Raw genomic sequence first — 13,661 nt, forward strand, 5'->3', positions numbered from 1 at the left:
TGCAAACTCGCTTTGCGCGCGGAAGGGTTTGTTGGGGTTTTGTTTATTTTTTTGCTCCTGCAGGGCGCGCGCGCTCCCAGGCAGGTAGAAGCCAGGGAGGGGCGACCTCCTCCCTCCCTCCCCCCCTCTTCCCCAAGGCGTGAGAAAAAAAAAAATCGGTGAGCTTTTGAGACTGTTCCGAAACGGGAGTTGAGAGGGATGGAGGTAAGGAGGAAGGAGAGGCGACAAGCCAAACGGGCAGAAGAGAGTGGAGCGTAATGGATAAAGGGAAGTTCTCCATTGGAACCAGAAGCCAAGCCAAACCGGGTCTGGCTTAGAAGGAGGCGGCTTGGAGGTCCGAGACTGGCTCCCGTTGAGGTCCGAGGAAGCGAGGCTGGATCAGACACCCAACATCAAGAGAACCGTCTCCTTCTTGGCTGCAGGAACTCGAGAGAACGGAGCCACTTTGGCCCCAACTCCGCGTTGATTTAATTCTTGTGATGGCTTTGGGGGCCAGGCGGGAGGAAGCGGCAGCGGCGAACAGGTGATCGCCGCGCGATCCTTTCTCCCACCCTCGCATCCCCCCACCCCAAAACCATTGAAAAAAAAACTTCTTTCCCTTCCCACCCTCACCCCACCCGGGCTGGACTACTCCCTCCTTTTGGAGAACACGCCCCAGTCATGCTGAAGGAGCGAGGAAAGCGTTGGAGACGCCGACGCTGAACCTGCCGGGGGGAAATCCTCTCGTCGCGAAAGAGAGAAGAGAGACGGGGGGGATCCTTTCGCATCCTTTCCTCTCCACACACCCCCTCCGCGCCCGAGCGAGCGAGCGAGCTTTCCAGGGTCTGCGTGTGACGGGCATACCAATCCGGGATCGGCGAGGGAGCGCAGAGGAAGACCCGGCGGAGGGCGATGGTGCTGGCCTCTTGGGGATTTACCACCGACCCACCGCTCGCTCCGGGCGGCTCCGAGCGCAGGAGAGCTGGACTGTTTTGTCTGAGCTACTTTTGACCCGGCGTTGCACTGTCTGAGGGCACCGAAGACAGCCGCCAGGGGCTCAGAGGAGCCCGCAAAAGGGGGTGGGGTGGGGGCTATCACCGCTGCCGTCGTTCTTTTAAATATAGATATACTGTATATATATAAAAGACCGAACTTTCGCATGTTGGTCTGAAAACCAACGACGACCGAGGAATATGAACAGGAAAACCAGGCGCTGGATATTCCACATCTTTATGAGCCTAGGGATTGTCTATATCAAAATAGGGTAAGTCTCCCATTCTCTCCCTCCCCCTCACTCCCTCACTCCCCCTCTCCTCCTCCTCCTCCCCCTCTCTCTCCTTCCCTCTCCCCCTCCCTCTCTCCCTCCATCTCTCTCTCTCCCTCCCGCTCTCTCCCTCCCTCTCTCTCCTTCCTCCTCCGTCCCTCTCTCTGCCTCCTCCCTCCCTCCTCCAACCTTCTCTCTCCCTCTCTCTCTCCATCCCTCCCTCCCTCTCCCCCTCCCTCCTCCTCCCTCCCTACATCTCTCTCCCTCCTATTCCCTCCTTCTCTCCCTCCCGCTCTCCCCTCCCCCATTTTTTTAAAGGCAAACACGCTGCGGTGGCTCAACCTGTCCAGACCTGTGCTAGCATTTAACTCGGGGGAAGTCTGAAAGAGTTTTCTCTCTCTCTCCCTCGCTCTCCCTCTCGCTCGCTCGCTCTCTCCAGGGTGAGGCGACTATATTTGCTGCTCTCGTCGTCCCCCAGCGAAATTCTAAATAATGGGCGTCAAGCTCTAGGGAAAGGCGAAAGTCCTCGCCTCTGCCAGACGAGAGGCATGACCAGAATGGCAAATGAGCGCGCCAGGCAGGGGAAAAAACAACACACAACTAAGCGATTTAGGGCAGGATCCGCGGGCTTGGTCCTTTTTATTTAAACCCTTGCCCTGTGTCATCGCCTGGCCAATGGGGGGGGGGGGGGGGGGGGAGGGCTGGACCGAGGTCTGCTTTTGGTACCCAGAAAAGAAATCGGGCAGCTCTCTGCGGCTGGCCGCCGACTCCCGCGTTATTCTCACGCGCCGCGCGGCTAAGTTTCAGAACTTGAACCTGCGTCCCGGAGCCCGAACTACGCGCGAAGAAACCTCTCCGGGGGAGCTGACTTGTGGGGGATCCCGGGCCCAACTTTGATTCGTTTTTTCCCCCACCCCCGGAGGCGGCAGGCTGAGCAACTCCACCTCAGCACGCTTCCCTACTGCGCGCACAAAAGTAACCTGGTTACCTGTCAAGCAGCTCCCGCGGTCGTTTCGGAGGCTCTCTCGTTTCCCACGTCGCCGCGCCCAGGTTCCTTGCGTTCTTCCCCTTGGAGAGAACACGCCTTCTCCGTGAAAAAGAACCCCCCCCCCCATCCGAAAGGAGTTCAAGGCCGGGGTGAGGGTTTGAGACCGTCGGAACAAATCCCGATGGAGAGAGCGAGCTCGTGAAGGGGCGCCCAACTCGCCCCAATGGCCAGGCTTGGGGGAATCCTCCCTAGCGCCGACTTGGTGAGGTGGGACTGCCAGGTGCGTAGGAGGAGGCCTGCCTCTCGCTGGTGTATGTGTGTGTTGTATTTTAGCAATGGCAATAGCGTTTACACTTATAGACCGCTTCACAGTGCTTTACAGCCCTCTCTAAGCCAGTATTTCCCAGCCTTGGCAACTTGAAGATATCTGGACTTCAACTCCCAGAATTCCCCAGCCAGAGTGCTGACTGGGGCATTCTGGGAGTTGAAGTCCAGATATCTTCAAGTTGCCAAAGTTGGGAAACACTGCTCTAAGCGGTTTAGACAGTCAATATTGCCCCCAACAATCTGGGTCCTTATTTGACCCCCCTGGGAAGAATGGAAGGCTGAGTCAACCTTGAATTTTCGAGGCAAGGGAGAAAACTGTGGAATTCCTACACGCTGATGTTTTGAGAGAGGGGGGGGACTAGAAGCAGGATCCTGAGCCCCTTTCACCACCACCTTCCATTTAAGGGTTGCCAGTTGCCTTCAATGGAAAGAGAGGCCAGGCGGATGGTCCCCCATCGCAGCTCTCCCCCCCCTTTTCCTTTCTCAACCCTGTAAGCAGGACCCAATCCTGTAAGGCCCCCCCTTTAATTCCCAACTAGTCTCTTTTGAAATATTTTTATTTATTTATTTATTTTGTTTATTTTCTTATTTATTTATTTATTTGTTTTTTGTTGGTTTGTTTCATTTTATTTTATTTATTCCAGGGCTCCTGTCCCCCCCCCAATCGCCATTCATTGCATCTGGATTATCCTCCCCCCACGCACGGTTGGGGAAGTCCGGAATAAGAGAGCAACCCCCCCCTCCACGCACACGCATACACACCCCGCACGAGGAGATTGGGAGAGAGACGGGAGGCGAGGCTCTCTCCTCGCTGTTCAATTGACCCAGTCCTTCTTTTTTTACTTCCCCCAACGCCGGAGTTCGGAGGGGCAGAGACGAAAGCAGCCGAGCCTGAGCGGTGCTGGGAGGGGGGGAGCAAAAATGATGCTTCTGGCCCTGCTGGAGTAGGTGCCGGATGGTTTGGGGAACCCTTGGGGAGCAAAAGGGGGGGGGGGACCCGCTTGGCCGGTTCGGTGCCCCTTGCCTATTTCTGCCAGAGTGGGAGTGGGAGGTGGGGGGTGGTTAGAAATCCCCCCCCCGCACGCCCTTGGAAGCTTCCTCTCCAAAGACAATCGGTGGGATGAGCGGCTGTCGAGCCTTGATGGGCAGATGAGCCGCTCGGAGAGGGCTTAAGCGGCATCCGGGCGGGCTTTGATGTGGAGAAACCTGCCACTTCCAGTTCGTGCTTCAAAAGGAGAGCCTTTTTTTTTTTTTTTTGGAAAAAAGAGAATCGATTGATCCCGACTCGGATGAGGGGACTCACGGCCGCTCTCCTCCCTTCCCTTCTCTCCTCCCTCTCCTTTTCTTCTTCCAGGGGTCTTTCTTCGGTCGTGGCTTTGGGAGCCAGCATCATCTGTAACAAAATCCCGGGCTTGGCTCCGAGGCAGAGGGCGATCTGTCAGAGCAGACCCGATGCCATCATCGTGATCGGGGAAGGCTCCCAAATGGGGATCAACGAGTGTCAGTTTCAGTTCCGCAATGGGCGGTGGAACTGCTCCGCCTTGGGCGAGAGGACCGTCTTTGGCAAAGAGCTGAAAGTGGGTATGTTACCTCCTCTTTATAGCATTTAGACTTTAGACCTTATATACCGCTTCACATTTAGACTTTAGATTTATATACCCTTCACAGCCCTCTCTCAGCGCTTTGCAGAGAGTCAGCATATTGCCCCCAAACAATCTGGGTCCTCTTGTTACCGACCCTGGAAGGATGGAAGGCTGAGTGGACCTTGAGCCTACTGAGATTCGATCTGCAGATCTGTTGGCAGCTGGTGATCAGCAGAAGTAGCTTGCAGTACTGCACTCTAACGACTGCACCACCGAGGCTCTTCTATAAACTGTTCCAGGGATGAGCCTGTTATCCATTCAAAGGAGAGAGTCATTAGCTAGGGAAATAATGGAGCAGGTGCAACTGTTCAGGGAAACTGCTTTCAGTGGTCGTCCTAAAACATGGCTTAAAGTTTGCTTTTCCTTTGCAAACTGTAATATATGCAAGGCATGGCCTTTAGAAGCTTACCTTTTTAAAAAAAGCTTACCTTTTTTTAAAAAAGGAAAGTCCCCCCCCCCCAACTTTAAAACTTCAAAAAAGTTTTAAAAGTCCATCCTACAGCATCCTCAAAATAAGTTATGTCTTAAACTGAAACTCTCAATGTTGGCCCTCCAGATGCTGCTGAACTATAACTGATGCCAGGTCTAGTATCTATCGCTTAAGCATTTTGACTGGGAATGTCAGGAATAGAGCAACATCTGGAGAACTGACTGTAGTTTCCCCACTCTTAAGACAAGGAAATAGAACTCCCTGATCCCTGGTATCCCTCCAAATATGAGCTTTCTATGAGCTTTTGGCTCATAGAAACATAGAAGATTGATGGCAGAAAAAGACCTCATGGTCCATCTAGTCTGCCCTCCTTTTTTGGGTCAATGTTGTGGCCACAATGCACTTAGATGGAAAGCATCACACAGACAAAATTCAAGCAGTGAATGCTTTATGATCACATCACCAACCAGTTTTTAATAATATCAAAAGATACAGAAGTTATCTGTGTTAAAAATGCCACGTAAACTTGGCACATTAAACATAACTTATCATAGCCTTTGTGTGAGACATATAAACATCCTTCCTCCTAATGGACAGTTCAAATTTGCATTCCAGGATCATAAAATGCAGGAAGAGAGTGGGGTTAGGGAAAGATGTCAATATCATGTGTGAAAATAATCTGAAACTCTTAGTCAGCTAAAATAGATAGCTTTTTAAAAAAATCTTTAATTAATTTGTGATAGTCAAATTTTAATAAAATGGTAGAATACAGTATTGATCTTTAATGAAGTTGCCTGTTATATAGTGGTTTAATTGTTGATACATATTTAAGAACAGTCCTATATCTCTAAAAGTATCACTTTACTTTTTCTCTTTTCTAAAAGATTGCTTATTTATTCTTGTTGTTTGACATGGAAGTCTTTGAAGTTGTTATCTTTCACTTGTGTCCAAGAAACTTCAATGAGGCTGATTCCTGAACAGCAGCTTGGATCCATCAATAGGAACTAATTAGAGCTAATTAGGGTGTTTCAAGCTGAATAAGGAATGGGGTTTGCAAATGTCAAACGTTTATTTGATATCCAGAATTCTGAAAGTTTCACAATAGATTCCATTTGAATAAACTGGAAGATCCCAAAAATAGGTGAAAATTGAAATTTGAGGACCTGTATGTGACATGTCATCAATAAGTACCATTGATACTTATTATACTGTATCGCCTTCTATATGAAATAATCAAGCTCTTTCAAAAACTAAGTGCACTTTTTTGTATACGAATGTGATCTAGTTTTGGGACACATGACAACTTTTTAAAAACAGATGTTCTTTGAATATACAGTATATCATTATTAGGCTGCAGTTCCTACAATGTCCACCTAGGTGGATAAATTATAGTGGCCATGCATAATGAGAAGGTGTCATGTCAGGTAAGGGGGCTATATGGTGTTCCTAACTAAGATTTATTTGGTGGCGTTTTTTTTATTCATCATTTTATGCAACTGAAAGTTTAACTTTAGAAAATGAACGGATATATATTTCAACACTAGTATGGCTATCTTTGTAGAAGTGTTGCTATCTGTCCTGACTGGCAGCCAGTGAGTCTTGAATTCCACCGAAATGCATCTGCAGATAGTCCTTGACTTATGACCACAATAAGTCAGATGTTTTTGTTGCTGAGCAAGGTGATTGTTAAGTGAGTTGCACCCTAATTTATGACCTTCAGCAAATTGCTAGAGTTTTAAAGTGAATCCCAAAATAATTAAGCCCATCAAGTTTTCCCTTTTGACTTTGCTTGTTGGAAGCTGGTTGGGAAGATCACAGGTGTGATCATATGACCCTGGAATGCTGCAGCCTTCATGAATACATGATTTTTTAAAAAAATATTCCATTGCAACTTCAAATAGTCACTAAGTGAATGGCTACAAGTTGAGGATTATGTGCACTTCATTTACTATTCACTTATTTACTGAAAAGTAGTACAGTGATCCCTCGATTAGCACGGTCTCGATTAGCGTGAAACGCTGCAACGCGGTTTTTCAAAAAATATTAATTAAAAAAATAAAATATTAAAATAAAATATTAAAAAATAAAAAATAAGTCCACGCTAGTTCTCTCTCTCTTTCTCTCCCTGTTGCCTGTTGGTATATGAGAGAGAAAGAGAGAGGCAGAGGTCGGGCGCATTATCGGGAGGTGGAGGCGGCGTGGGGACGCTGGGTGCCGGTTCCCTGAATGGAGACCGCCGGCCGCTCAATCGGGCCGGCAGGGAACAGAATGGAGCCTTCCGCGGCGGGGCTGGTAAGGGGGGGAGCCGAGGGGGGAGCCGAGCCCAGCCCTGTGGCATTCGCCTTCCTCCCACCCGCAGCCGAGACTGATCGTGGGCTCCTTCGCAACCTCGGAGAGCTTCCTGGTTTTCGTGAGCTTTCATGCCCTGGAAGCTCTCCGAGGTTGCGAAGGAGCCCACGATCAGTCTCGGCTGCGGGTGGGAGGAAGGCGAATCCCCCGTGGGCTCCGTAACATCTTCCGCTGCCAGCCAGGCCATGCTGGCGGCAGTGGAACAATCGCTGGCTGTCAACTTTTCTTTTTAAAACTGGGCAGGAGCTGACTTGCCTCCCCAGTGCTAAAAAGAAAAGTTGACAGCCAGCGCTGCGACTGACGGAATGCTGAGCCTCCCGTTTTCTCTCCCCCCCCCTCGCCCCTTTGCCTCCCTGTGTTCCTAGGAGAAGTGCTGGGGATTGAGGCAAGACAGACCTTCTGCTCCTCACCAGCACTTCTCCTAGGAACAAAGGGGGGCGAAGGGGCGAGGGGGCGGAGAGAGAACGGGAAGCTCAGCATTCCGTCAGCCGCAGCGCTGGCTGTCAACTTTTCTTTTTAAAACTGGGCAGGAGCTGACTTGCCTCCCCAGTGCTAAAAAGAAAAGTTGACAGCCAGCGCTGCGACTGACGGAATGCTGAGCCTCCCGTTCTCCCCCCCCACCTCGCCCCTTCCGGTTTCGGCGTTCGGCAACGGAGTCCGGCGCTGGGGCCATGCGGGGCCGCTCATCCAGGGGGGCGTGGACTGGCAAGTCGCCCTCCTTTCTCTTTCTTTCTCTCTCTTATACCACACCGGTAACAGGGAGAGAAAGAGAGAGAGCGGAGGGCACCTTGCCGGTCCACGCCCCCCTAGATGAGCGGCTCCGCATGGCCCCAGCGCCGCCCAGGCAGCTTGCCGCTTGCCGTATTGCAGCGAAGGAGGCGAAGCAAGGCTCCAAGCTGCAATACGGCAAGCGGCAAGTGATCTTGGGGTTTCCCCTTTGCCTGGGCGGCGGGAAGACCAAGGGAAGGTTCCTTCAGCCGCCCAACACCTGATCCGCTCCGCAGCGCGGCAACGGGGAAACCCCATCTTCGGCTCCTCGCTGCTTCCGCGCTGCGGAGCAGATCAGCTGTTGGGCGGCTGAAGGAACCTCCCCTTGGTCTTCCCCGCCGCCCACACGCAAACTCCACCATCTGCGCATGTGCGGCCATGAAAAAATGGCGCACATGCGCAGATGGTGGTTTTTACTTCCGCATCCAGTATAACGCGGAAATCGGTTAGCGCGGGAGGTCTTGGAACGTAACCCCCGCGCTAATCGAGAGATCACTGTAGTCTATTGGGCCTATAGTCCTACATACAGCGCAGACCCTGCAAGAAATAATTCTATAATTTTATTCTTCTGAGTAGATAGCATGGATGTTACTGGTGCTTGTGCCACTTTTCAAGGGTCTAAAAAGGGTTTTAAAATCATAGCTGGAAAACACTGCAGATTTCCCTTAGTACTTCCATTGCAATTAATGACAACTATTGATTATTTCTGTGTGTGACAAAGCTCCCTGCTGAGTACATATGAGGTTAGGAATTCCTTTGATAGCATCTGGATCCTTTTCTCTTTAGATGTGAGGTGTAGTTGTTTGCTGTCCATGATTTCAGCCACTTTCTCACTCATGAATAATCCAGTGGATGCGGTGACTTGATAATTTAGCCTCCTCCTATCAATTTAGCATATGAGAAACATAATTATACAATGACTTCATTTTAAAGGTGATGAAGCTGCAATTCAATCATTCCATTTCCACCAAAATATTTTTTATATGTTATTTTCAACAGACAACAGCCAGAAGCGATGGAGGAAGAGCAGGTCTGAATCTGATCGAACACTTGTAAGAGCTTTTATTAAGACTTACAAAGTGGCGCTCAAGGCGGCAAGATGCGCGTACCATGCCGCCTTGATTGCATCAGCGGAATCCCGCCCGGCTGCTCTGTTTAGGGTGACCCGCTCCCTTCTTAATCAGGGGGGAGTCGGGGAGCCCTTGCAGAGTAGTGCCGAGGAGTTTAACACGTTTTTTGCTGATAAAGTTGCTCAGATCCGGGCTGACCTCGACTCCAGTTGTAAAACAGAGTCGACTGACAACGAGTCAGTCGAGGTGACTGGGGCACGTACTTGTCCACCTGTCTGGGAAGAGTTTGATCTGGTGACACCTGATGAAGTGGACAAGGCCATTGGAGCTGTGAGTTCCGCCACCTGTCTACTGGATCCGTGTCCCTCCTGGTTGGTCTCGGCCAGCAGGGAGGTGACACGGAGCTGGGGCCAGGAGATTACCAACGCTTCCTTGGGGAGGGGAGTTTTTCCAACACTCTATAAAGAAGCGCTCGTGCGCCCCCTCCTCAAGAAGCCTTCCCTGGACCCAGCCGTACTTAACAACTATCGTCCAGTCTCCAACCTTCCCTTTATGGGGAAGGTTGTCGAGAAGGTGGTGGCACTCCAGCTCCAGCGGTCCTTGGAAGAAGCCGATTATCTAGGTCCCCGACAGTCGGGTTTCAAGCCCGGTTACAGCACGGAAACCGCTTTGGTCGCGTTGATGGATGATCTCTGGCGGGCCTGGGACAGGGGTTTATCCTCTGTCCTGGTGCTCCTCGATCTCTCAGCGGCTTTCAATACCATCGACCATGGTATCCTTCTGCACTGGTTGGAGGGGTTGGGGGTGGGAGGCACTGTTCTCCAGTGGTTCTCCTCCTACCTCTCTGGCCGGTCGCAGTCGGTGTTAGTGGGGGGTCAGAGGTCGACTCCGAGGTCTCTCCCTTGTGGGGTGCCTCAGAGGTCGGTCCTCTCCCCCTTGCTATTTAACATCTACATGAAACCGCTGGGGGAGATCATCCAAGGACATGGGGTGAGGTATCATCAATATGCCGATGATACCCAGCTTTACATCTCCACCCCATGCCCAGTCAACGAAGTGGTGGAAGTGATGTGCCGGTGCCTGGAGGCTGTTGGGGCCTGGATGGGTGTCAACAGACTCAAACTCAACCCGGATAAGACGGAGTGGCTGTGGGTTCTGCCTCCCAAGGACAATTCCATCTGTCCGTCCATTACCCTGGGGGGGAATTATTGACCCACTCAGAGTGGGTCTGCAACTTGGGCGTCCTCCTCGATCCACAGCTCACATTAGAAAACCATCTCTCAGCTGTGGCGAGGGGGGCGTTTGCCCAGGTTCGCCTGGTGCACCAGTTGCGGCCCTATTTGGACCGGGAGTCACTGCTCACAGTCACTCATGCCTTTATCATCTCGAGGCTCGACTACTGTAACGCTCTCTACATGGGGCTACCTTTGAAGAGTGTTTGGAAACTTCAGATCATGCAGAATGCAGCTGCGAGAGCAATCATGGGCTTCCCCAAATATGCCCATGTTACTCCAACACTCCGCAGTCTGCATTGGCTGCCGATCAATTTCCGGTCACAATTCAAAGTGTTGGTTATGACCTTTAAAGCCCTTCATGGCATCGGACCAGAATATCTCCGAGACCGCCTCCTGCCGCACGAATCCCAGCGACCGATTAGGTCCCACAGAGTGGGCCTTCTCCGGGTCCCGTCAACTAAACAATGTCGGTTGGCGGGCCCCAGGGGAAGAGACTTCTCTGTGGTGGCACCGGCTCTCTGGAACCAACTCCCCCCGGAGATTAGAACTGCCCCTACTCTTCCTGCCTTCCGTAAACTCCTTAAGACCCACCTTTGCCATCAGGCATGGGGAAATTAAACATCTCCCCTGGGCACGTTTAATTTATACATGGTATGCTTGTGTGTGTGTCTGTTATTACATGGGGTTTTTCTTAAATCTTTAAATATTTTAATTAATTGGATTTTGTGACTGTTTCACTTGTTGTGAGCCGCCCCGAGTCTTCGGAGAGGGGCGGCATACAAGTCCAAATAATAAATAAATAAATAAATGCTAAAGGCATGGTTACAAACATGTAATGGTATGATTCTTTTAATCCTTTGTCCACAGCTGTTTTTTCTAACTGAGTTGACATGCTTGCATCTATGTCCTCAGATTTAAGTATTCTTGGAAAGAAACCAGTCAAAGTTCAAAGAAGATTTGGGAGAAAGAACATTGACAGAGTCCTATAGTAGCCTAAGGGGCAGAATATAAGGGAAACACTAAGAGGAAGGTGTGTCTAAGATGTATGTTGCTTTGATTTTTTGGAAGAACTGATCCAGACCCATTTAGTCTTACTTCACCAATACTTAGATGTGCATTAAAATCAGTACTGAACTGTATGTTCCTTATATGTTGAAACTATTGTACGAAGGGCAGCCTAAAAAAAAATACTTTGGCAAGTTTATCTTAAATAGATGTATGAATACTCCAAATTGCAACAGAAGTTTAATATCTTTCTGATTTCTGAAGTCATGCTTTATCTTTCAAGTAGATAGTTCTAAGTTCACCAAATGTAACATTCCTGTAGAGGAAACACTTCAGAATAGTTACCTTCATTAAAATATATCTTCATGTATCCGTCTTGTGATTTAGGAGCTCAGATCAACTGCTTATAGGTATATGTTACAATTTTATTTTTTTATGGTTAGCATATATATTTGGGTCCTAGAAAATACTGCTAGAGTGAAAGGTGAAAGGTTTGGAATTTGTTAGGAACTAGAAACTATTGGGGATAGTGTGAAAATTATTTGTTAGGAACTACTAGAAGCTATTGGGAATAGTGTGGACATTATCACCTACTTGACCAACTCTCTGCTATAAGTGAAAGGGAGTTCCTTGTTGCCCTTTGAGGAATTTGGAAATACAGAATAATGCAAATACTTTCCAAGTTATCAAGGTATAGCATAACCATGTGGATGCTATAACATCTCTGAAGATTTAGATAAATATAACCTAATTATGAAGCAACACCATCTCGAGACAAATAAACAGGCTTGCATTCTTTATAGGAACCATATTTCATTACTGTCAGATGGGTTCCCAAATTTTATCCTTTTTACACCTTTCTTAAGCATTCTTACAGCTGAAAATTAGCCTAAGATCACTGTGATTCTGATGATAAAATTTAGCATCAACTCTCTACTGCCTTGTTGTGAGATTGTCCCAGGATTTTGTGGATGTACAGTACATTTGTCATAATCTCATTCCTCACATAGTGCATAACTTAGCATCTTTAGTTGCCAGCTTTGTTCAGTTTTCACAAAATTTGAGTTACCTTCTGCCGAGGGAGCAAAAAATGGCTATTAGGGATCTATCTGGGCCCTTAGGCTAGAAAAGTATAATCTCTAATTAGCAGTTAATTAAAGATCTAAAAAAACCTTTTGTTGACAGCAAATTTTAAAGTGCTTCCAATGATATCAGTGAAAAATGCCTAAAACACAAAGGGTTGTTGAAGGATGGGCTGTTGTTCATTTCTAATGCAGCATTCCTTTGAAAACAAATCTGCTCACCTGCACTATATTGTATTATTGAGTAAATGGAGCTACATGATAGTACAAATACAATCACAATTAAGATGAGAAACTCAGTTAATAAGCAAGTTGGCTACTACATGAGCTGTGCCTAATTTTTGCTATGGTTTTAAAGCAAACCACTGCAGCTAAGTGAATCAAATGGTCATAGAAATGAATCAAGCTTTCCACATTGCTTATAGGAAATCAGCTGGGGAGGTTGTAAATGGTGATCACATGATACCAGGATGCTGTAACTGGCATAAATACATGCTGGTTGTTAGATGCCTGAATTTTGATCATGTGACCATGTGAAGTGGATACAATGAGTCCTTCGGGATTGGGTGGCATAGAAGTAGAATAAGTAAGTAAGTAAGTAAGTAAGTAAGTAAGTAAGTAAGTAAGTAAGTAAGTAAGTAAGTAAGTAAGTAAGTAAATAAATAAACAAACCATCAAACAAACAAACAAACAAACAAACAAGCAAACAAACAAACAAATAATGACAGTCATAAAAGCTAGACTGGATGTAATACTTTTTTTAGTGCCACTATAACTTTGAATGTAAGTTGAAGACTACCTATATTTGAATTTTGGCCTATGTATGTGATTTAAATAATCACAGCAGAGAATCTTCAAATACATTTTCTGACTATTTCAGATCCTCTGCATCTTGCTACATAATCCTCCCTTGCCTCAAAAAATATGTTTTTCAAGTGGACTTATTAAAAAAGAAAACAAAAGACACAAAACAGGAATTGGAAATCTTTCAAGTTTGGTCCATATTTTTGGATGGGTTTTCTGAGTTATTGAGCATTAAAAACATTCTCCTCATCTCTGATGCATGCAGATGAAACTCATTTTGGTTAGAAATAGGAGCATATGAGGCAGCTGGATCTTGCTTCAAGGAAGCTTCTTAAGATGTAGAAGGGATCAAGATGAGCAAGAAGTGTCACTTGAAAGTTTTTTTCTAGTGTTTCCAGTGGTTGACGTGTGCAGAAGCCTCTGTCAGCCACCGGAATCCCAGATGAGGCCTCCCAGCAACACGAAAGGAATCAACATAGCTGCTGGTTTATAAGTATGAATCAGTATGTGTGGACTGGCCAAAGAGCTTCATGCATTGAAATGAAGTCTCCTTAAGAGCCTTTCAAAACCCTAATACACAGACTGGCAAAAATGGAACAATGGTGAGAACACTATGACTTATGTAAGTCTATCTCAATAACCTAGGGTTTTTATGTTCATTTTGTGAGTCAGGGTCAGAGGAGTGTACCTTGTAGAATTACCCAATGCTGTTAGTCA

General features: G+C 47.8%; 1 protein-coding gene across 2 annotated transcripts in view; it reads left to right on the forward strand.

Annotated features, from left to right (window-relative positions):
* The first annotated feature begins 660 nt into the window (after positions 1 to 660).
* WNT7A (Wnt family member 7A) overlaps positions 661 to 13,661 on the forward strand; it is a 68,041-nt gene continuing 55,040 nt past the window's right edge. The window contains exons 1-2 of one of the 2 annotated variants that reach the window (XM_070738543.1): positions 661 to 1,243; positions 3,913 to 4,139. In XM_070738543.1, the coding sequence (XP_070594644.1) occupies positions 1,173 to 1,243; positions 3,913 to 4,139 (298 nt within the window). In that variant the 5' untranslated portion in view covers positions 661 to 1,172. Of the gene's footprint in view, positions 1,244 to 2,356; positions 2,512 to 3,912; positions 4,140 to 13,661 lie in introns of those variants that run through there. The other variant, XM_070738544.1, reaches the window with a different exon arrangement.

Source organism: Erythrolamprus reginae, chromosome 2, assembly GCF_031021105.1.
Source record: "Erythrolamprus reginae isolate rEryReg1 chromosome 2, rEryReg1.hap1, whole genome shotgun sequence".
Classification (NCBI taxonomy): Eukaryota; Metazoa; Chordata; class Lepidosauria; order Squamata; family Dipsadidae; genus Erythrolamprus; species Erythrolamprus reginae.